The 25,572-nt window shown below is 37.4% G+C and overlaps 1 protein-coding gene across 9 annotated transcripts in view; it reads left to right on the plus strand.

The window, feature by feature from the left end:
- MGST1 (microsomal glutathione S-transferase 1) overlaps positions 1-25,187 on the plus strand; it is a 29,635-nt gene extending 4,448 nt beyond the window's left edge. For 2 of the 9 annotated variants that reach the window (XM_003816534.4, XM_008969560.3), the window contains exons 2-4: positions 2,175-2,322; positions 5,546-5,640; positions 11,751-12,366. In XM_003816534.4, coding sequence (XP_003816582.1) covers positions 2,197-2,322; positions 5,546-5,640; positions 11,751-11,997 — 468 coding nt within the window. In that variant the 5' untranslated portion in view covers positions 2,175-2,196 and the 3' untranslated portion in view covers positions 11,998-12,366. Of the gene's footprint in view, positions 1-1,561; positions 1,983-2,174; positions 2,323-5,545; positions 5,641-11,750; positions 12,367-15,286; positions 15,528-24,114 lie in introns of those variants that run through there. The other 7 variants (XM_057299388.1, XM_055095437.2, XM_055095436.1 and 4 more) reach the window with 7 other exon arrangements.
- The last annotated feature ends 385 nt before the right edge of the window (positions 25,188-25,572 follow it).

The raw sequence follows: 25,572 nt of genomic DNA on the forward strand, positions 1-25,572 counted from the left end.
TATAGTGTAGTAACCGTATGGGGTGTTCGTGTCCCAGCTTGGCAGCTTAACAACTCTAATTCCCTTTTTCTTCTTTTGTGAAATGGGTATAGTTATGACAATTGTAATAGATTAACAAAGGTGATGAAAGTAGTGTACATAATGTACATAGTATAGTTGAACACATAGCAAGCTCTAATAAAGCTAAGTATATATGTATGTGGTTTTTAATCACATTCACCAGCAACACAAAGATGGCTATATGACCAATAATGATACATATAAATGTATAGATTACTGGTAAGATGGATAGAAAGATTGCAGCTGATAGATGTCAGGCTAATAAGGACACGTGCAGGGGTTGAGCTTTAAAGGCAGGAATGAACATCATCTAGAAGAGACAGTACTACATGCCAAGCAGGATAAATAGCCTCTAAGCTTGGGTCTGAGAAAAGTTGTGTGTTTCTGTGGAAGAGAGAGAAGTAGATAGCAGGGCTGATAAAAGAACAAGAGGAGGTTACAAAGAATAATGGCAGAGGACTGGAAATTTACATTTTAAGCTTTACCCTAAGTTCCTACCTGTTTTGACTTCAGTATCACCAGTGTGTCTTGGCCTTCCTCTTCAGCACATTCCCAATTATACTTCCAATTCCAGACACAGATAACTACATTCCTCTACTCAACGGCTTTTAGTTGAATGTAACTTTGGAATGTGAAATGACTCAAGGATCATGTAAAGCTAATTCTCCTTCCCTATTACACCCATGAAAGTACCATATATGGTAATTCCTTACCTTGCATTTGCAAGCCTGTTTTTTTGATGTTTCCATTATCCTGCTTCTCCTTCTTTACCTGTCTTCGAATTGATGATGACGGTGATCATGATGACAATTGTGATAAGGATATTATAAATTTATTGAGGGTTTTTCTTGGGCCAGTCCATATTTTATCTCCGTTACATTAGACAACAACCCATTAAGTTAGAAGCTATTACTATTTCAATTTTTTTTTTTTGGGGGGGGAGACAGAGTCTCACTCTGTCACCCAGGCTACAGTGCAGTGGTGCCATCTTGGCTCACTGCAAGCTCTGCCTCCTGGGTTCATGCTATTCTCCTGCTTCAGCCTCCCAAGCAGCCGGGACTACAGGCGCCTGCCACCACACCCGGCTAATTTTTTGTATTTTTAGTAGAGACGGGGTTTCACTGTGTTAGCCAGGATGGACTTGATCTCTTGACCTCGTGATCCACCCGCCTCGGCCTCCCAAAGTGCTGGGACTACAGGCGTGAGCCACCACACCAGGCCTACTGTTTCGATTTTAAGAATGAAGAAATTTAGTCTCAGAGACTGAATCCCTCAAGCAAGGTTAACAGCTAAATTGTGGGACTGGAATTCAAGTCCTAAAGCCTACAGTTTTGAATACTACTGAAATGACAAGTTGTAAGTTGGGTCTCCAAAGCAGGATACATAAGAACTGAGGCCTTCCTAAGTTCAGTGCTGCTGCTAGGTACATAGCTTGATGTTTCCAAAGAGATCAGTCTATGACCTCTGGTCTTTTGCTTTCAACCTACTTATAGTTAATCTCAGTGCTAGTATGTGATGTTAGTCTATGTTTAGGGCATTTTTGCTATTTATTTTTGCTTATACTGCACCCTTTTTTTTCAAGTAGTGCTTGCTTGATGTCTTCAAGCTAAATAATATAGAACTAGATAAAATATAATATTGTATACTTTTTTTTTTTTTTTGAGATAGAGTCTCTCTCTGTCGCCCAGGCTACAGTGCAGTGGCGCAATCTTGGCTCATTGCAACCTCCGCCTCCCGGATTTAAGCAATTCTCCTGCCTCAGTCTCACGAGTAGCTGGGATTGCAGGCACACGCCACTGCGTCTGGCTAATTTTTGTATTTTTAGTAGAGATGGGGTTTCACCATGTTGGGCTGGCTGGTCTCAAACTCCCGATCTCAAGTGATCCACCAGCCTCGGCCTCCCAAAGTGCTGGGATTAACAGGTATAAGCCACTGCGTTCAGCCCCTATTTACTTTGACATTTTAGAAACTAAACAATCATTTCTTCTGCAAATAGTCCAAGATATTTTTAAGAACAGTATAATTAATGCTGCAATGTAAGAACATCAAATGATCTTCCAGTTATTTTGGGTATTTATGTCTGCTTTTTCCCATTTTATTTAAATCTTTTTAAGATTCCAGACCAAAATTGAAAAAATGGTTGACCTCACCCAGGTAATGGATGATGAAGTATTCATGGCTTTTGCGTCCTATGCAACAATTATTCTTTCAAAAATGATGCTTATGAGTACTGCAACTGCATTCTATAGATTGACAAGAAAGGTAAGAAATTTGGAGGTAATATTTTCTTACTTTTAAGAGTTGGAATTCTGGAGAGCAGTTTTCTTAATTTTCTTTTTTTATTTTTGGTAAAGCCCAATAGCACACTGTTTTATGCTGTAAGTGAAGTATGCAATCGTTTGGCACAGATGGATCTGATGTATTTATGGAACAGTTGCTTTCTCCTAGAAACTAGTAAATGGTTTTTTCATTATGGCTTTTACCTTTTTATCATTCTGCTAAGCAGATGAGATATTCTGGAATATCAAAGTTTTCACAGAAACTTTCTTTCATTTTGGAATTAATTTTGCCAATGAGGGTTTAGAAAACAATCATTTTCTAGACAGTTAACTGGTATTTTCAGCTCTAGTGCGGGTCAAGGGTATGATTTTGGTTAAAAAAAATAGAAAAAAAAAGAAGAAAGAAAAAGAAGAAAAAGGCTGAGAATTAAAGTCTTACTTTCAAAGTGAGCCTCATATGATATGAGCCTTTTGAATTTTGTGTACTTCTGACTTTTTAAGTGGATACTATTTCTACCCAGCATTATAAGAATGACTTTTTTTTTTTTTAAGTGCAGATGTGGGGAGGGTGGTAGACAGATTCTGAAGCACATATTCTATATTCAAGCAGGGTTTATACATGCTTGAAGTGCGCAGAGTGAGGCTCCCTTTACAAAGTTAAAATATTTTCATGGGGGTAGTCCCTGTGCTCATTCAGCAACTTCTTCCTGGAGACCATCTGTTTCTCTCTTAGGACCTGTCCTGAGTTTTGTCCTCTAGAGCCTTGATTTTATCTATAGGTCACGGTCTTCGCTAAGGTGTTTCCTTGTTCCTTTTTTTTTTTTTTGTGAGATGGAGTCTCACTCTGTTGCCCAGGCTGGAGTGCAGTGGCAGGATCTCGGCTCACTGCAACCTCTGCCTCCTGGGTTCAAGTGCTTCTCATGCCTCAGCGTCCCGAGTAGCTGAGATTATAGGCACGCACCACCAGGCCCAGCTAATTTTTGTGTTTTTAGTAGAGATGGGGTTTTGCCATGTTGGCCAGGGTGGTCTCAAACTCCTGACCTCAGGTGATCACCCACCTTGGCCTTCCAAAGTGCTGGGATTACAGGCGTGGGCCTGGCCTACTATTTTGAGGTATAATGGAAGGATGTTTGCAGTTTAATGGAGGGCACACCTCTCATGCGCTGATGTGTGGCAGCATCAGGGCAACAAAGTGGCTGTCTGCTTCCAGGTCCACACTGACTTCTAGACACAGAATGTCACCAAGGAAATGTACCCTGTCTTACAAGAAAAGATGAAGGGAATTCAAATTTGGAGAGTGCCGGGAGCCACACGCTTTTTATGTGTGCTTGGTCATGCAGTCATTTTACACACTTGTTAGCATTGTCAGGTGAAATGAGGATTCATCTTTCCATTTTATATAGAGGGGGAACTTAGAGGTTAAGTAGCTGTCTGAGTCCCTTTGGGCTGCTCTTACAAAATGCCATAGACTGGGTGGCTTAAGCAACAAACATTTGTCTCACAGTTCTGGAGTCTGGTAAGTCTAAAATCAAGATGCCAGCAGATCTGGTGTTCAGTGAGGGCCCAGTTCCTGACTTGCAGATGGCCATCTTCTCATTGTATCCTCACATTGGCAGAGCACAGAGAGAGAGAGAGAGAGAAGGAAGCAAACTCTTTCCTTTCTCTTCTTATAAAGACTTTAATCTCATTCATGAGGACTCCACTCTCTTCACCTAATTACCTCCCAAAGGCCTCATATCCCAGATACTATCACATTGAAGATTAGGCTTTAACATACAAGTTTTAGGGGGCCACAAACATTCAGTCCTTAGCAGTAGCTTATCCAAGGTTACATACAAATAAAGAGTGAAACTGAGATTCAAACTGAAATTGCATTAAACCCAATCTAATGCCCTTTCCATTGTAATACATTTATTTCTTTATTCAACATATATTTATTGGACATCTAGTGTGTGCCAGGCACTTATTTAGGGGAGCACTACGATGAACAAGACAGACAGGCCTGACCTTAGGAACTTTATCTGGAATATTTATTCCAGATAAAGATGTTGAGGAAAACTGATGGGCAGTATCCCAGCCCTGTGCATCGGTTCTCTTCAACATCTTTATCTCTAATATAACGTTCATATCATATTAAGAAAAAATAGAAAACAAATGAGATTAATTTTGCAGTTTGTGTTTTTCTCTGCCATAAATTATTAAATAGTAGCACATGCTTAAATATTTTTTAAATGCAGATTTCAAGTTTCAAGGGACGGGGAAGCTATTTCAAAGAGCATAATAATTGCAGGAAGGAATACATGAATGTGTACTTCTTATTCCTAGGAATGCAGTTCAGCTTCTCAAATTTCATTATACAGTATTCTTCAACCCAAAGTTTTATCTGATTTAGAAAAAGAAAAGAGATACACATGTTCTGACAAAGTACAAGACACCTTTCCCATCCCTTACTCTTTTATGCTTCTTGCCTGTTCTCTAAAACCTTTGGCAGGTAAACATATTACTTTCAGATGAGCCAATTGCTTGGAAATGTTAATACACTTGAGGGAAGGTATGTCAACATCACTGTGAAAAAGATACTAGTGAACCATACTAATAGTCAATGACTTAGAATTATGCCTTTCCCCATATTTGCTTCCTTTTCACTATTTTTACTCACTGGTTTTTGTTCACGTTCTTATTTATGCTTCCTTTTTACAACTTTGCATTGTTAATAAAAATTCAGTTTTAACTATAGATGCCTTCTTCTCCTCTTGTGTTTGATTTATTGCTCCAAATGGGCCAACCTGGATGTCTATATTTCTTCCACTAAAATGCAAATAACTTACTAGGTGGAATATCCCCATGTTATTTGTTGGTTTGTTTGTTTTCTTTTTTTTGAGGCAGGGTCTTGCTCTGTCACCCAGACTAGATTGTAGTGGTGCAATCACAGCTCACTGCAGCCTCAACCTCTCAGGCTCAGGTGATCCTCCAACCTCACCCTCCTGAGTAGCTAGGACCACAGGCATGCATGTGGCCCACTACCATGCAAAATTTTTTTTTTAAAAATTTGTAGATATGGGGACTCCCTATGTTGCCCAGGCTGGTCTTGAATTCTTGGGCTCAAGCAATCCTGCCTCAGCCTCACAAAGTGCTGGAATTACAGGTGTGAGCTATTGCTCCTGGCCAGTATTTGAAATAAGTTTTTTTTCTTGGTATTTGGATAGGTTTTTGCCAATCCAGAAGACTGTGTAGCATTTGGCAAAGGAGAAAATGCCAAGAAGTATCTTCGAACAGATGACAGAGTAGAACGTGTACGCAGGTAAACCAGTGTCTCTTGAAATTACTTACTTTATGAAACAATTTTGGTCAAGGAGTTGGTGATGTCTCAGGGTCTTGGAGACTGAGGAAAAAAAGTGAGACCTCTTACCTACTCCACATGACAATTACAGAAAACTGGACATCTGAAAGTCCAAGTATCACTGCACTTGTATGTGTTGCCAATTTTGCAATACTGTACTTTTATCTGTACTTTCTTGGGGTTAATGACGTTGCTTTATGTAGGGATGTATCAAAAGTAATGGCAGGGAGGAGGTAAAACGGGAACAGTAGATTCTTGGAGTTTTATCATCTTCCTCCATGGGTGAGACTGTCAACTCATGTAAAAGGTTGAAGAATTAGGTATTTTTGCGTAAGATTCAAAATAAGAATGTTGACACTCTGGAGGCGTAGGAACCTCTTTCTCTGTCCCTCTCCCCACTGCCATCTCTTTTTAGATATTATGTTTTAATGTACTGGGAATTCAATGAGCAATGAAAAGCAATAAGCCAAGATACGACTGGGGTGTGATTGTTCCTATCACCCAGGTAGTGAGCATAGTACCCGTTAGTTTTTCAACCTTTGTCTCCCCTTCTGTACCCCCTCTAATAGTCCCCAAAATCTATTGTTGCTATCTTTGTGTTTATGTACCCAGTGTTTAGTTCCCACTTATAGGTGAGAATTTGTGGCATTTGTTTTTCTTTTCCTGTGTTAATTCATTTAGGGTACTTGCCTACAGCTGCATCCATGTTGCTGCAAAGGACATGATTTCATTCTTTTTTTTTTTTTTTTTGAGATGGAGTCTCACTCTGTCACCTAGGCTGGAGTGCAATGGCGTGATCTCGGCTCACTGCAACCTTCTTCTCCTGGGTTCAAACCATTCTCCTGCCTCAGCCTCCTGAGTAGCTGGGACTACAGGCATGTGCCACCACGCCCAGCTAATTTTTTGTTTTTTCAGTAGAGGCTGGGTTTCACCATGTTGGCCAGGTTGGTTTCGAACTCCTGACCTCAGGTGATCCACCCACCTTGGCCTCCCAAAGTGCTGGGATTACAGGCATGAGCCACCGGACCTGGCCCAATTTCATTCTTTTTTTTTTTTTTTTTTTTTTTTTTTTACAGCTGTGTAGTATTCCACGGTGTATACGTACCACATCGTCTTTATCCAATTCATATTGATGGACACCTAGGTTGCATTAGCCCTTTTTTGATTCTCTGTGAAAGTCTGAAGCCCCTCCCAAGATTTCTGCAGATTCCCTTATGACATATCATCTCCAGGTTAACTCTGGATCTGGGTTCCTGCCTCTATGCATGTTTTCATATTCTGCAGTTGGTTATGCTGGATGTTAATCCAGCCCTTTCATCAGTTCCCTTCAAAAATGAACTAAAAAAAATGTAGCTAAAAATAGACTTGAGTAAGTGGAAGTGCAGAGGCGTTTACACTGTGGCAACACAAACATTTTAAGTTGTATGTTATTTCTCTGTCAGACAATGGCCTTCAGCATCCTCTCTTTGGGGAATATGCCCCATACCTGTACCTCCTTCACGCAAGCAATGCCCAGTGTTACACCATTTTTGAGGCTCTCCTCTAGCCCCACAGACTCTTCAACCTTTTCAGCACTAAAATTAAAAGTACCTTCTTGCTCATGCAAAACAATTCTACCCCCAAGCTATTCATCAAGCAAGAATGTTTCTCTTCTAAGAAAAAGTCTGTGCAGATACTTAGCACAAAATTTCACCTTCTATCTCACTTAGTTATATACTTCTTAATTCAGCAGCCCTGCTGAGTAAATCAGTGAGTCTTGAAAATGGGTTGTATCAAGAATATGGATATAAAATAGTTTCAGGACAAAGAATCACTGTGGAAATTTCAAACAGCAGAACAATATCAAGGAAAAATTATGTGTTAGACGAAAAAAATAAAAAAAAGCGAGTGAAGCTTAAGTTTTCAAAACCACTGAAGAGACATGAAAACTTCTAAAGCCTTGTCTGGTCCTTTATGCACTTCCCCTTTTAGAGCAGGCAGCCACCTGCATGATGCTAGTCATGGCCCTGTATTTATAAAATTGCCCAGAACTGGAAAGTGATCAGAAGCAATTAGACCCTCAGTAATATTAGTAAGATTGAAATGAAAATCCAAGTAAGTCTCCTGTGTGAAAGCGTAACAAAAGGTATTTTATTTGGGGATTTTAGATTCCTCCCTACTATTCTTTCCGACCTTCCACCCTTACTCCCTGCCCATGGGATTGTACTTTTAGAGGAAAACGACGTTATCTAAATTGATCCGCTAGTCAGGTTGCAAATGAATGTTAGAAAGAACAATTGACCCCAGTTCTGTAAAGGTTCCGAGTCCTGGAGGAGGTGCAGCGACTGTGTGCACAGCGCCCCCTGGTGATGAGACACTGGCTTTTCCGCATACTAAGAGAAGAGCGTCTCCAACAGAGCGGAGTTTCCAGTTGTATAATGCTTTTTGAGATAGTACCTGTTTCATCGAAAAAGTGCCTAATAACACACTTTTGGAGATACTTTTCAGAGAGAGCGTTTCCAGCATCTTCCCTTTCCATTTTTAAGTTAGACTTTTTTTTTTCACCTCTCTCGTTACTTCAGTCATTGTAAAGCTGTTACTATTAGCATATTTGAACGACAGAGCCAGAATGGGGCTACAAATGAAGTGAAACGTATGCTTTACCGTGTGCAACAATTGTGAAAGTTAATACATACACATACAATACATCCTTTAATAGGAACAATTAACTAAAAACTTGAGGTAATATGTGTTGAAATACCAAGATATGTGACTTAAAGTCAGTTATTTGAGTTCTGGACAGACAGAAACCAGTGATGGTTAGAAAGCACTTGACAGATTTATTTATTTATTTAATACCATCTTAGCTTGTCTAGGAAGCATTCAAGACCATATACATTCAACACAAACAGATAAAAGGAAAGTTGAAAGGCAAACGGGCCAGCTGGTGAAATACAGGGAGTCATTCGAAAGACAAAATAAAGGCTTGAGTTGGTATTTAGGGACAGGAGAGACATTTAGAATATATTCCCTTTAAAGGTAGAGAATAACCCTTCACTGAGAGTGTTCCATGGAGTCTAAGTGACAGTTGCTGGGGACTCTGTCATGAGACTGGAGCATAGGCTAGGGGTTGAACTGGATGATGTCCCTCGTGGCCCCAGTGTATGAACACACATATATGGAGAGATTATTGTGTATGTATCACTGTCATTTCTTGTATTGGGATGCTATCAAAGAGCTTTAAAACTGGGTTCCTGACCCTCAGGGGTTTATAGTGTTCCCCCCTCCCCGCCCCCAAAAGACCCACATGCATATAGGAATGGGAGAATGATATGAAGCCATGTTCCATTAGTTCCATGGAATATTTCATAAAGGAAGACCTTGAAGAGTATTAGGATTTGAAAGGAGGAAGAGGAGAGAAGTCTCATCAATTTGGGAAAATTCCTTTGTGAGAATGTGAACACACGGCTGGCTATGTGCTGAGGGTGAAGAGCTTTGGCTGAGATGAGGGCATCAGGAAAAGCCTGCTATGCAGCTCCTTTTGCAGTTGTTCACAGCCTGACAATCCCCAGAAGCATGTAGCAATGGCAGTCCAGGTCAGGTGGATGCTGGGATCCAAGTAATTCTGATCTGAGGGAAGGAGGCGCGGCTCTGGCCTCAAGAGCACAGAGATGGTGGGAAGGTCCGTCACAGAGCAAATATATGCCAGGGCATGTGTGTCCAAAGGAGAAAGAAGAATGGGAAAATGTAATCATGGGGAAGAAGGGTAATAGACCCAGGTAGAAAGTGGACTCTTAGGAAGACTGATGTCCACCTGGTGATAGATTTTGGCAGCTGTCCATAAATGGCACTAACGTGAAGGAAGCTGCCGCTCCAGGAAGGAGTCTGTCGTTGGAGAAGAGGGGAGGGTTAGGACGGAAGGGTGATAGCGCACTGCAGCAGGTGCTCACAGGGAAAGCTGGGGAACTGTTTGCCTGGAACAGAGTCTCAAAAGAAGTACAAAATACAGCATAAATTGGCATAAGTATGAGGGTCTGTGGAAAACAGGCCTTACTAGCATAATGAGGAGTGTTATCTTTGAGAACATTTTGAGGGCTGACGAAAGAGAAAGAGAACTCAAAAGGGAGAATAAGATAAAGAGAAAATGAGGCTAGAAAAACATGCAGGAGCTAGAAAGGTAAAGGAACCCCTGCCCCTTGACCTTCCTTCCCTCTACCCTCATGGTCCTCTTACTGTCCTTGACTTTCTTCTCTGCTTTAACATTCCATTCTATTTGTCAACTGCGTAACACAGGCATAGAAGTGGACATTGTTTTCCAGAGAGTCTCCTTTTTATAGTTTCTTCCTCAACCTTAAAATGTCTGTCCTTTTGGCATGTTGTGAAGGAGAACACTAACGTGCCTAAGATTGGAGGTGACGATATCTCCGTGATGCTGCGGGAGAAATCACAGGGGCAAAACAAATACTCTAGGTGTCATTGACAAAGTGGGCCCTTCTTTAATAGAAAATGGTATTCCTGTCTTTTCTTTCCCATCTCATTCTCAGTAGTACTTGTATTGCTCCATGAAAGAGAGGGCACAGGAACACTCACACCTTCCTCTCTTTGCTTTTATTCTGTATTGAAGCCTTTTCAAATCATTGCTTAGCTGGGCTGCTGCTGTCCTCTTCATGTCTCTATGTAGTCATCCTCTTTGTGAGACAAGCTTAGAGATAATCTAGGGAAGACAAGAGAAAGGAAAGGAGAGGAGGAGAGTGACGATCGTCGAGCAGGCAATATGTAATAATTATATGCTTATTGCTATAGAAGAGAGTAACGTAAAGCAGAAATAGTTTTCATTTTGAAATACACATCAATAGCTGACAAACTATCAAATTCTCCATTTCTAGCCTAGATTCTAAAGCAATTTCTAATTCTGTAGACTTAAGGGACGTGACATTTTAAAATTAAGTATTTTTAAAAATGTTGCTGGGCATGATGGCTTGCACCTATAAACCCAGTGTTTTGGGAGGCTGAGGCTGGAGGGCTGCTTGAGACCAGGTGTTCAAGACCAGCCTGGGCAACATAGCAAGACCCCATCTCTAAAAAGAAAATTTAAAAAATTAGCCAGGCATGGTGGTGAGGCCTGTAGTCCCAGCTACTCATGAGGCTGAGACTCAGGAGTTTGAGGCTGCAGTGAGCTATGATTGTACCACTGCACTTCAGCCTGAGCAACAGAGCAAGACCCCCTCTCTAAAAACAACAATAGCAATGACAACAATAATAATAAAAATGTCAAGTCCATAGTAGATGTGTTTTGTATTCGGTCTTAGCCAGAGAAACCCAAGGTGCCATGGTTTGGAGCAAAACTGTGGCTAAAACATGCTTTTTGTTTTCTTCTAGCTCTGTTATAAAGAAAACATTTAGGAAATTCTCTCTTTCTCTCTTTCACCTATCCTACTTTTTGTGTGTCCTTTGTAGTTTTGCACCATCATTCCTAACGAATTTATTTGGCAGTTGGAAGATAGGTTAGCAAAAATTTTACTATATTTGAAAGGCTAGTTATGTATTCTGTTATTTAGATATAAGAGCATGAGAGTCTTGATATTAAATTGGTAAATTAATTATTGGCAACCTAGTGGTTTGGGTTGGCAAAGATTCTCTCAATAATCATTTGGTAGAGTAGCAGAAGCAAAGGAGGCGTCTTAAGAAAAATCAACACCAAAAGGGTTTTCTTCCTTCGGGAGAAAGAATTTTTATAAAAAGAATCTTGAATTGCTAATTGTTATGAACCTCATAAGAAAAAAGTATTTTTATTTACAAAAATGAAATGAGTTCTATTAGATAGATGTCGTTTTGGTATTCTAGGAACTACAAAATGCCTTCTGTGATATTTAAAGATACACTAAAAATAAAAAGAAACAGAAATAATGAGAGATTCTAAATAAAAGTCAAGTGGGTAAGGAAGCAAGACAATTTGAGAGAAAAAAAATAAATCTTACTTTGAAATTTAAGGATCCATTAGTACTCAGATTTAGTTTTTAGAAGAGAGAGAAAAAAGGATACATATCTAGTATTTTGAAATTAGTGTCTTTAATAGTTATCTTTTTCCACAGAGCCCACCTGAATGACCTTGAAAATATTATTCCATTTCTTGGAATTGGCCTCCTGTATTCCTTGAGTGGTCCCGACCCCTCTACAGCCATCCTGCACTTCAGACTATTTGTCGGAGCACGGATCTACCACACCATTGCATATTTGACACCCCTTCCCCAGCCAAATAGAGCTTTGAGTTTTTTTGTTGGATATGGAGTTACTCTTTCCATGGCTTACAGGTTGCTGAAAAGTAAATTGTACCTGTAAAGAAAATCATACAACTCAGCATCCAGTTGGTTTTTTAAGAATTCTATACTTCCAATTTATAATGAATACTTTCTTAGATTTTAGGTAGGAGGGGAGCAGAGGAATTATGAACTGGGGTAAACCCATTTTGAATATTAGCATTGCCAATATCCTGTATTCTTGTTTTACATTTGGATTAGAAATTTAACATAGTAATTCTTAAGTCTTTTGTCTGATTTTTAAAGTACTTTCTTATAAATTTGGATCATGTTATGATTTGTAACATTCACACAACACCTTACTTTTGAATCTATAAAAGAATTGCACGTATGAGAAACCTATATTTCAATACTGCTGAAACAGACATGAAATAAAGAATTTAAAGAATGATTTTGTTTGGTTTTATTTTTCCCAACATTTTGTTTTCAAAAGTTTCAAACCTAGGGTAAAGTTGAAAAATAGTACAGAGAACCACTCTGTACCCTGCTTAGACTCGCCAGTTGTTAACATTTTGCATATTTGCTTTCCTTCTCTCTCTGTTTTCTTTTTCTCTGAAACATCTGAGAGTAAGTGGCAGATATCATGACATGTCACTCTTTAATACTTCAGCATGTTTTTCCTATGAACAAGACATTCTCCAAATAACTACAATACCATTATTACACCCAAGACACTTAGTATTAATATACTGATATTTCATATATAGAGTCCTTATTCCAATTTTTTCATGTTTCCCCAGTTAATAGTCTTCATAACTGCTTTATTTTTGATCCAGGAATCAAAGATCAAACATTGCCTTCTGTTATCATTTCTATTTAGGTTTCACTTAAATGAGAGAGTTCTTTCACTTTCTTTCTCTTTTGTATAACCTTGACATTTTTTGAAGAGTATAGACAAGTTGTTTTACAGAATGACCCTTAATCTGGATTTGTTTTATCTATGATTTTCTCATTCTTAGATTCAGATTAAACATTTTTGGTGGTGTGTCCTTCACACTATAAAACATCAACAGGCATATGATATCAGTTTGCCCTGTTACTGGTGATATTAAATTTGATGAATTTAGTAAGGTAGTGTCAACCAAATCTGTCCATTTTAAAGGGATCCTTTTATTTTTATAATCATATGTGGGGTGATCATTTGAGACTGTATGCATATCCTGTCTCCCCACAAACTTTCACTTAATAGATTTAGCACCCAGATGTGCTCTATGGTTTCTACATATAACTATGTAGCACGTAAATCACAAATTTAGATTTTTTTTGGTCTTAAATGGAATGTGTACTTAAGTCTCTATAATAAAGGGTAAGCTTTTAAAATATCAATTTTTTCTTGTATATGCCATCCATCTAATTTATATTAGTTTTTGATTTTCATATCTTTTGATGCATTTTAATTTTAAATATGTATTTCTCAAACAGTACTTTTAATGACATTTGTGAATTGTTCATTTAGATGTGCCACTCAAGAGAAAAGTCACTGTGTTGTATTTTAGGTTTCATAGTTTGAGCAACTCTGAAGTCCATAAACAAAACCTATTAGACAATTGACTACGTAGAATTCCATACAAGTTTCCTTTTACTTCTTTTCCTAATGTTAAAAAGCAGCTTTGCATGCTGTGGATCTTGGCCTTAGGAACTCTTTGTGGTATAATTGACAGAAAAGACCACGAGCTCAGGAGGGAAAAGTCCGAAACCCATGAGTTGGCTCTGCGTGCATGAACACGCACACGTGCTCGCACACACACATACACACACACACACACACCCTCCTCTGGAGTTGGGCAACTGACTCATGCTGTCTGATCTGCAGTTTCCTCAAACTTTACAAGATTTTTTGAAGGTCATATGCTTTTCTGTATGTGGAGCAATTTGAAAAAAGTGTATTCTAAGCCATTAAGTGTTTCCCATGTGTGAATTATCTCAGTCATCTCTCAATCATAAAGATTCAGATAACCGAGTTCCTCCTGGTTTTGGGTCAGGTCTTTGTTGAACCATTATCACGTCTTTCATTGTTTTCTCAAATTTTCTTCTCACTTGGTAATGCTTCTCTGAGTAGAAGCAGAATGGATTGTGGTTATTGTAGCAGTTATCCATTTAGCTACTAATATTTGATATTCATTAGTAGATAATTATTAGGGGAAAAGGACGTTTATATTTTATATTCTCAGAGGTATAGGAACTATGTATATGAGCAGAACACACTTAAGGAAAAGTGCAAAAGTCTAGGGATTACCCAGTTCAGTTTCTAAATTTAAGTATAAGTTGTAAAAACAATTTAGAATAGTTTCTAACTATACTTTTACTCCCAAGAGACGCTTTAGATACAGGGGGATTTATTAGTGAAACTGCTTTTATGAAGGAAGGTGGATGAAGGGGAAAGCTATTTACTGGTCTAGTCTCTCCTGCAACAAGGATTCCCCACCTGACTACAAGACAGAATTGGCTCTAGAGTGAAGTCTGTGTGCTAAGTGACTTTAACTTGTGATAGGACTCAGGTGGAATGGTACAGCTTGCCTTAACACTATTACTTATGAGGAATAGGATGGGTTTGTTTTCATGTTTCTGCTACTTAATTTGAAAACAAAGATTGTGGTTATCTTTGTATCTGCATGCATATCTGTGTACACACACACACACACACACACACACACACACACATACTACCATCATCGGTTCTAACCATTATGGATGCTTAGTAATTAGATAACATTGTTACTTTTTCAAACACCACCATCTCCCTTCATTCGGGCCTTGTTCTGTCCTCACCTGTCCTAAGGCAACTCCATCACAAGCAGTTCAAGGTCCACTGAAACTGGAAGACATTTATCTGTATCTATTATAGAGTCATCATCTAGGGCAATGATGGGAGTTTTGGGGGCAGGGTTCAGCGACTCTCAAATGAAATTGGAGAGGGGTAGATTTTACCAGAATTACTGTAGCAAGGGCAAACGTACATTTATATAGATATTGAATCTGTATTATATTGGACAAAAGTTTATATTTTTATATAATACTACATGATGTAGAATCTTCTTAATAGGTGGGACATCTGTAAGATGGAAATGAATACATTGAATTAGAACAATTTTTGAAATATTCTGTGACTCTAAAAATTCTATTTACTCTGGAGGCAGGTGTTGGTCTACTCTTTCTCCATCTTGGGCATGTTGATGGATGGGGGTAGGTCATGAGATTTTTATGTACACTGAAAGCCTCTGTGGTTTAAACAAGGCTGAGAGATCCTTGTTGAATTAATGTCGAATAGACGAGTCTTTCTATTTTGAAGACTGAAAAAATGATTCTTTCAGGGCACAGGAGATCTTAGGCCCAGAAAGGCAGATTCAGAAGAACCTACATGTAAATGAGACTGGAGTGGAAATGAGAATGGCAGGAAATGCATGGAAACAGACTTGTAACTGTCTCATGGCCTGGTCGTCCGAATCCCAGAGGTTAGTCCATTCTCCTGCTTTGGTCAAGCTGCCCTGGAAGCCTCTCTTAGGCTGCTGTTGGTTCTCTCTGCGGGATCACTGCTAAAGATCCCAGAGTCACTCCATGTCCCAGTGTTCTGCACATTGCTGTATGTTGGCTTGTGTGGCCAAACAGCATGTTTGGTGAGTGTGGGTTTAAACCAAACAGAGTTAGAGGAATCAAATATTAAATGGCTTAAGACTAAGATAATCTGACACATCCATCATTCACTTCAAGATGGAGATGATCTCTCTTCAGTGAAACTTAAAACCTCACAGTCTATTGGCCACAGCGCCCCACATTCAATTCACCTTTACACTTGGAATGACTCTGCAATTGGGACTGGCAAGGCCAAGTCTGATGACACAGGACCCTCACCACTGTGGGTGCTTGGATAGGTATAGTCAATGCTTATCTTTGTATTCTTTTTCCTGTTTCTTGGGCTATCCAATCATTCTTCTGACTGATACATTCTCCCTTTCACTACATTAAAACACAAAGAAGCTACTTCTTGGATGTAACCAATCAGGAAGTGACTTGGCATGTCTATGCTGAGTTTAGCTAGGAGGTTAACGATCAAAAGGTAATTGTACAATCTCTGATCCCTAGTTATTAGGGAGACCTCTCAAAACCCCTAAGCACTGCTGACTGCCACCTTCCTGATCTAATATTCAATGATGCTAAGGCCAGAAATTTTGCTAGGCAGTGAGGAGAAGGGCATGGATTTTCGGACAACCAAAGTGTTAAATTTTAATGCAGTAAGGCCCAGTCCTAGGGAATCCTGATGGGTTCTATAAACCATTCACCTGAGAGCTCTACTTTATAAATAAAGAAACCAAAAAGAAAGTTTTCTGAGTTGCATAGTTGCATCACACTGATTCTTCACGGAGGCAGATGGTGAGAAGTGAGGCAATTTGCCTTGGGAGTCTTTACAATCCATTTAGAAACAGCAGCACAAAAATCCTATGATCATCTCCCCTTTGCCAGCCTGAAATGTCAGCCCTGTGGGAAGCTGATAGGTGTTCCTGCCATCAGCCAAAGCGGCACCTCTACATTCATACCTTTCAGGGTGCTTTATTCACTATATATTCTATGTAAACTGTTGGATTTGACAAGGAGGAGTTGTCAAAGGCAGACTACTGGGAAGGGGCCGTGTTGGGTTGAATTTGGCACCAATCTCTCATACTTGACAGCTCATGTACAAGATTGTGGATGAGCTATAGGACCTATGAGCCTCCTCAGTCAGCAAGCGCAGGCCCTAAGTCACATTTAATTCAGAAAGCCCTGACAGCCCTGCATAAAATGTGAGCCGTAAAATGGAGAGATAGGAGCTGTGTGCAAGAGTAGACCATTTAAGTTATTGCCTTTTACTGAAGTTTAGGAAAACATGAACCAGGACAATATAGACTCTGATATACCACGAAGAGATCTGTATTAGTAACTTCAAGAAAATAATCCAAATAATCCAAACTTTAAGCCAGACATAATTTTTAATGACCCAAAACTAAGAGGGACATCAGTGGAGAGTTAGAGGTTGCCTAAAGTTCTTAGTCTTTTAGCCTAAGTCATTCGTATCTATACCTATATCTTTATAGAAGCAAAACCACCCAAAACAAAGAGAATAGTGAAGGACTGAAGCAGTGTGGTATAGTGAATAGATACTGGATTTGAAAAACACCTATATCTATGTCTTGAGTCTCGAGGCTTTCTGGCTGCCTGAGATAGTAACTGAGGCTTTATGCCCCATCCTTAATTCTAAAGTGGCAAAATTAATACTTTACCTACTGTATTAATAGCCACAATAATTCTGCATGATAAGTCATCCTATGACTCAGTGGCTTTGCTAATGATTCTGTAGGGTTGGGCTGATCTTGACTGGGTTTGCTCATGTGTTTGCTGTAAGTTACAGGGTAGCCAGGCGGTCCTGCTGAATATGTGTCTGGGTTCTCTAAGGAATCTGGAAATTGGCTGAAACTTGGCTGATTCAGAAAGATCTCAACTAGGGTTACTTGGGCAACTCAACTCTATCCCATGTGTCTTATCCTGTACTACAGTGCTCAGCAAACTATGGACTGTGGGCCAAATCCAGCCCATGGGCTGTTTTTATAAATAATGTTTTATTGGAACACAGCAGTACTTACTTATTTTTATATTTCCTGCAACTGCTTTTGTGTCACAATGGCAGAGTGGCGTAGTTGAATTGTTGCAGTGGAGACCACACGGCTCACAAAACCAAAAATATTTACTCTCTGGTGTTTTACAGAAAGTTTTCTGATTCTTGCTCCAGTAGGTTAGCCTGACTGTGCTATCACAGCATAGGAGCAAGACAGGAAATGGAACTGTATAAATCTCCTTTCAAGAGTTTGCAGTCATTACATCCACCAACATGCCCTTGGCCAGAGAAAGTCACAGGGCTGGCCTCAGAATTAAAGTGCTGGGAAATGGACTCAACTCCCTCAGGGAGATGAACTGCAAAGTCACATGGCACAGGGGCACGGATGCACAGAGGGATGAAAATTTAGGCCACTTATACAGTCAATCTATTGCACTTGTCCGCTTTGTTATGCTAGTATGAGTTTCAATTCAGACACATGTAAAAGCATTTTATAAACTTTATGACATTATGCAATTAAAACAGCATTTATTCTAATGTGTCATAATTTTATCAGATTAGTGGTAATCTGTGATATGCTCAGTATGAGAGCAATAGTTACAAACTAAGTAAAAAACACAATACAGGGTTTGTGAACTTGGCCTTCTCCCTCTCATTTGCAATGTGCTGCCTTAGGAAGACAGATGGGACAAGGAACAAATATTTGGACAGCCTTATCGCCTCTATAACCAAGTTGGTTCCCAAACTGTGCCCAGTCTGTTCTCTTGAAATTATAATATGCACCCTGCTCCCAACCAAGTGTTTCATCAAATTTAATCAGTTTCTGATTATTCACATATTAAATGTAGACCAGAGAATATTGCTGGCCCAAATGTAAAATTTTTGTGTTAGTGTTTGCTGAAATAATTGTATATTATCTTCTATGGGTTGTATATTAATCATGAAAATAAAGCTGTGCTAAGTTCTTGTTTGAGCTACCCAATTTATAACTTGATAGTGAAAGGAATATAATTTTCTTTGTAACTCATCTTTCATGACAATACAGTTAGAGGCTGGATCCTAGAATTGATTCTAATAATAGTTTTGCCACTGACACACATGAGAAACCCAGGCAAGTCACCTACTTATGCTCTATTCATTTCTTCACATTTAAAATGAATACATTGAACTAGAACAATTTTTGAAATATTCTGTGACTCTAAAAATTCTATTTACTCTGGAGGCAGGTGTTGGTCTACTCTTTCTCCAGTGATAAAATATGAATATCAAGATGTGGAAATAATTATAGCAGAAAGCTTATAGCCTTTATTAATGAGATCAAGCTCAATTTGAGTTAAATAGCATTTTGTGGGTTTAATGTCTCAGAATAATAATCTTTAATTTTCTCTGAATCACCAATGTGATGTCACCAAAATGAAATGATTGTTAGTTTTCCAAAAAATTCAATAAATGCATTGAATTACCTCCATTTAATAATTTTCTTCTATTAATTCTTCTTCAGACATTGAACATACTATCACTTGAATAGACCAGTAACTTGTGCTAGTAGTTGATGGTGGGACAAATAGAATGCTTGGAAGTAAATGAAACAGGGTTCCTTGGTCTAATCATTATTCTGGGTTCCCAGAATCTTGACTCTATAGATTAGTTAGGTTCTACCTAGTCCAAATGTGTACACGTAAAATGAAAGAAAAATGTTTATTCATTTCTTCATAAAGAAATATTTATTGAAGGACTCATATAGTGCCCAGCACTATTCTAGATGCTTGGTATACAACAAGGACCACTGAAAAAGTGAAAAAGTTTGCATTCCAAAGGAAATTCTTTAACTTAGGGCTTGTAAAGAAAGAAAGATGGTGAAACGACTGAACTCATATTATACCAGAAGTCAGTCAACTATGGTCTGCGGGCCAAATCTGACCTGCCACCTTTTTTTGTGTGGCCCAGAAGCTAACAATGATCAATGGTTTTTACTAATGAACATTTGCAATCAATTTGATGACTAGAAACACTAACCTTGAACTCCAATTAAGCAAAATGTTAATCCCCTGAATAAAAATTCCATTCTTCTCATTAGTAGATCTTTGTTACAAAAAAAGGTACTTCATCATTATTGTTATCTTTTGAAGATCATCAGTTAAAAAATATGGAAATTTGTTTTCCTTCCTGTTTTATAAGTACCTATGTAACATACTTGATTTTGCCTCTTAGCTCACAAAGTCTAAAATATTTACTCTGGCATAAAAACAGACACATAGATCAATGGGACAGAATAGAGAACCCAGAAATAAATCCATGAATTTAGTCAACTCATTTTTAACAAAGGTACCAAGAACATGCATTAGGGAAAGAACAGTCTCTTCAATAAATGCTACTGGGAAAATTGGATCTCCACGTGCAGAAAAAGGAAACTAGAACTCTATCTCTTGCCATATACAAAAATCAAACCAAAATGGATTAAAAGCTTAAATCTAAGACCTGAGACTATGAAATTATAAGAAGAAAACATTAAGGAAACACTCCAGGATTTTGGTCTGGCAAAGATTTCTTGACTAAAGCCTCAAAAACACAGGCGACCAAAGCAGAAATGGACAAATGGTATCACATCAAGTTAAAAAGCTTCTCCACAGCCGAGGAAACAATCAGCAAAGAGACAACCTACAAAATGGGAGAGAAAATATTTGCAAATATCCATATGATAAGAGATTAATAACAAGAACATATTAGAAGCTCAAAAAACTCAGTAGCCAAAAGTCAAGTAATCCACTTAAAAATGGGTAAAAGATCTGAATAGACGTTCTCAAAAGAATACATACAAATGGCCAACTATTATATGAAAAAACACACTACAGCACTAATCATCAGGAAAATACAAATCAAAACCACAATGTAGTATCATCTCACTCCAGTTAAAATGGCTTTTACCCAAGACAGAGAATAACAGATTCTAGTGAGAATGTGGCAAGAGGGGAGCCCTCTTACACTGTTGGTGGGGATGTAAATTAGTGCAGCCACTTGTGGAAAACAGTATGAAGATTTCTCAAAGAATTAAAAATAGAATTACCATATGATTCAGCAATCTCACTGCTGGGTGTATATTCGAAAGAACGGAAATCAGTATATTAAAGAGATATCTGTACTCTCACGTGTATTACAGCACTATTACCAATGGCCAAGATCAGCCTAAGTGCCCATCAACAGGTGGATGGATAAAGAAGATGGGATGTGTGTGTGTATAATATAATATTCCATTATATATGTTACATATATTATGTATTAGATTATATATTACATATTATGTAGTATATTATATATTACATATTTTATATTATAAATTACATATTATATATTATATATTACACATTATATATTACATATTACATATTATATAATATATTACATATTACATATTATATAATATATTATATATTATATAATATATGATCATATATTATACATACTATGTGTTACATAATGGAATATTATACAAAACAAAATATTATTTGGCCATAAAAAAAATTCTGTCATTTGAAACAACATGGATAGAACTGGAGGCTTTTATGTTAGTGAAATAATCCAAGCACAGAAAGACAAATATCTCATGTTCTCACTCATATGTGGGAGCTTAAAAAAATAACCTCTTGGAGATAGGGAGTAAAATGGTGGTTACTAGAGAGGTTGGGAAGGATAGTAGGGATGTGGGGGATAAAGAGGGGTTGAGGAATGAGTTTGAAAATATGGTTGGATGGAAGGAATCGATCTAGTGTTTGGCAGCACAATAAGGTGACTATAGTTAATAATAATTTATTGTATATTTCAAAATAACTAGAAGAATGCAATTGGAGTGTTCCTAACACAAAGAAATGATAAATACTTGAGGTGATGAATACCCCAATTAACTTGATTATAATATGATTGTATCAAAATATTATATGTATCCCATGTGATAACTGTTATGTATCCGTATCCATAAGAATAAAAATAAATAAAAATTTTTAAAAAGAAAAATAAAATAAAGTATTTACTCTGGCCTTTTACAAAGTTTGTCAACTCCTGATCTATGCAATTGAATAAAAAGCATATAAATGGATACTGAAATTTCTCTCATTATTTTTCACTGACTAACTGGTGCCAGAGTTTAATCAAAGTGACTAAGAACACCACTTTATTTCAACATTGGTCCTCTTATATTTGCCCCAAATTATCCATTTTTGTTTCAAATTATTACAATTATTACATTCTATATGGCTTGGTATATATGGGATACTCAGTAATTTTTCAAGAATTTTCTCAGTTGTTAAAGGATTGAAATATTGTTAATTGTCTTCTATGAAAACATAGCTTCTTATCAGCATGTTTTGAGCTTGTATGTGCTTTCCCTGGTAGCTGAATTTTTTTCCATGAGATCAGTTCTCTTGACATTACTGTGTTGGAAATTGAGGTTTTAAAGTCCCTTTGGTTGGAAAAGTGTATTTTTGTTTGGAGTAGATATGCAGAAATCACGATACATCCAGTGTAACACCATTAAATCACTCACTTCTCAGAAACGGTAGCTAAAACCATTAATGTTTAATCACTTCATAGCCAATGCCAAGTAGTTTACATTAACAGGGAGCAGAATATGCTATGGCCAAATGAAACTAAATGGAAAACTCAGAAACAGCTGATGATGTCTAATTTAACATCTTTGTTTTTTCCTGGGACATTTATGCTCACGGTGGTGATTTTATATTGCACACATATAATATAGTCATGGTTATTGCTTTTAAAATTGCTCCTAGTTTCTTTGATGGATTTAAATTTATTGCTGTTTTATGGAGAGATAGCATATTGTTCCACCAGGAGCATCACAGTGTCTCATTGCTCTGCCACACAAACAAAATTTAAACCCACCCAAATCCAAAAATCACCCCAAATCCCTTTATCCAGAACAAAAACAATAGCCATTATGTTTAGGATACTGATTAGCATTTTAAACTATATTTTAAAATATGAAGAAGAAAAATGTCATAGATTACTATTTTTAGGAACCTACCCCAAAGTTACACTAGATAAATGTATGAAAGTACTTGAAAACCAGGTTATTTATTGAAGCACCATTTTTAATAGCAAGCGATTGCAAATAATTCAAATATTCACTAACAGAGAATGGTTAAATAAACTATGAAGATTAACACAATAGATTATTATGCAGCTGTAAACAGAATTAGAAAAATCTCTATATGTTACTATGGTTACTGTGGAATAAACTTTAGGATATATATATACTCTTGTATGTGTGTGAGTGTGTATTTGTGCTTATGTTTTATTTAATTTAGTATTGGTTTGTTTTAGAGACAAGTCTCACTCTGTTGCCCATGCTGAAGTGCAGTGGGACAATCACAGCTCACTGTAAGCTCAAACTCCTGGGCTCAAGCGATCCTCCCTCTGCAGCCTCTTGAGTAGCTTAGACAACAGGCATGCACCACCATGCCTGGATAATTTTTAAATTTTTTGTAGAGATAGGGTCTTGCTATGTTACCCAGGCTGGTCTCAAAATCTTGGCTTCAAGTGTTCCTCCTGCCTTGGCCTCCCAAAGTGCCGGGATTGAAGGAGTGAGCCACTACACCCTGACTGTTCTTATGTTTTAAAATCAATGAAAAGACAAACCATAAAGTTTGGAAAAAAATAGTTAACTATAGAGGGAAGGAGGCAATAGAATAAAATGAAAAGAGATAGAAACTATTTTTAAAAGTATCTTGTTTTAAAGATGTGACTTTGAAAACATAAATATTTTACATAATGATTAAATTAATTAAACACAAAGAGCAGTTCCTAAACATTGAAAGTAAAAAGAAACAAAGAAACCTCAATGCGTATCCTATTGATGGCATAACCTTCCACAAAGGAACTATCCGAAGTGGTCTTAAAATGTAACAATTTGATTAAACATAAATGGTAGGACAACAGAATATGAAAACAATCTTTTCAGTAATAGTATTATTATTGGTAGTAGTGTTGATACTATTCTGAGACTGCAATCTGCATAGTGTGGCATGAAACAAATGAGTAATTATATCAGCATCACTGAAAACTAGGATTTGGGGCATGGCAGAAAGAAGATACACATACAAAATCAAATAAGTAGAAACTCTGTACTACTGAATTTGAATTAGAAGTATTAGTTTTAACTGATGATGTGTTTTATCTAAAACAAAACAAAGATAATTATTTTTATCTACATCTACTGAAAGGAATTAGCAAGCAGATGCAGGCAATGTGAGATGAACCTGGAATATGACTTACCATGTTAGAAAATAATGATGCTATTCAATACAACTAGCATTGTGTCAAAAGGACTCTAGACTAAATGAATACGCTCCCATGCCAATAAATTTCAAGATGTGAAAGATGTTTAAATCTATGAGCTCATAAGATATATACACACACAACACCCACACACCTATATGTACACACACAGATTTTATACATATATATAAATGTATTTTATGTATTCACGTGTGTGTATATAGTCTTTGAAGGATATTAAGAATCTTATATTTTTTAATTGTTTAGAATCAAACAAACCCTGAGCATTTATCTTGCCTCTTCTATATAAAGTTTAACTCGGCATAACCAATTGCTGATGAAGAAGAAATGTTTCCTTGTAGAAGCAAACCAGTGAATAATTGAAGAAACAATTTATCTTTTCAACATCTAATGAGTTAATGGATTCAAGCAAAGATTATCCACGGCTGTTAACAACACAAAAAGACAATCGGAAATTAGTTATTACTGCGGGAAGTACCCAATACCATCTTTGAAACTGTGTGGACAAAAACACTGACAAAAATCTCCACGAATCTCTAATTTTGAATACAAATTTAAAGAAAATGCAAAGGATTAAAATAGACCATGATGAAGTCAGAAAAATTCAGACAGAGAAAAATGCTCCAGGACCAGAAACCCATTTCTTCCGCAAAAGCTTCCAGGTAGAGATTGACTGACCGAGAGAACAGAGACATAGAGAGAACCTAGAGATTAAAAGAAACTTGAGCGATTTGTCAGCACTCAGTTGCAATGTATGGATGTGATTTGAATTCTAATTTAAAAACCAAAGTAGAAAGTGGTAAACAATTGGGGAAATGTGAACAATGATAGAATATTTAATATTAATGAAATATGTTAAATATTTTCAGATATGATAATGGCATTGAGTATGTAAAAAAGAGCCTGTTTTTAAAGAAATACCTCTGAAATACAGATGATATAATATCATCTGTATATTAGATGATATTATATATATCAGTATCATCAGAATAAAGTAAGGTTAGCATGAATTGTTAATTGTTGACACTGTGCAATAGGTACGTGGATAATTACTATACTGTTCTCATTCCTTTTATTTATGTTTGAAATGTTCTAAAATTAAAAGTTAAAGCATAGAGTGTAAAGTTGAGCAAATTCCTCCAAGACCTAAATATAGCTTATCAAAACTTACATTAATTAGATGCTGACTGTTGAGCTAATACTTTTTTTTTAATGATGTGTGCTTCAGTTTATTGCACTTTTCAAATACTCCAGTTTTTTGTGTGCGTGTGTTTTTTTAATTTTATTATTATTAAAGTTTTAGGGTACATGTACACAACGTGCAGGTTTGTTACATATGTATACATGTGCCATGTTGGTGTGCTGCACCCATTAACTCGTCATTTAGCACTAGGTATATCTCCTAGTGCTATCCCTCCCCCCTCCCCCCACCCCTCAACAGTCCCCGGTGTGTGATGTTCCCCTTCCTGTGTCCATGTGTTCTCCTTGTTCAATTCCCACCTATGAGTGAGAACATACGGTGTTTCGTTTTTTGTCCTTGCAATAGTTTGCTGAGAATGATGGTTTCCAGTTTCATCCATGTCCCTACAAAGGACGTGAACTCATCATTTTTTATGGCTGCATAGTATTCCACGGTGTATATGTGCCACATTTTCTTAATCCAGTCTATTGTTGTTGGACATTTAGGTTGGTTCCAAGTCTTTG

Source organism: Pan paniscus, chromosome 10 (genome assembly GCF_029289425.2).
Source record: "Pan paniscus chromosome 10, NHGRI_mPanPan1-v2.0_pri, whole genome shotgun sequence".
Taxonomy (NCBI): domain Eukaryota; kingdom Metazoa; phylum Chordata; class Mammalia; order Primates; family Hominidae; genus Pan; species Pan paniscus.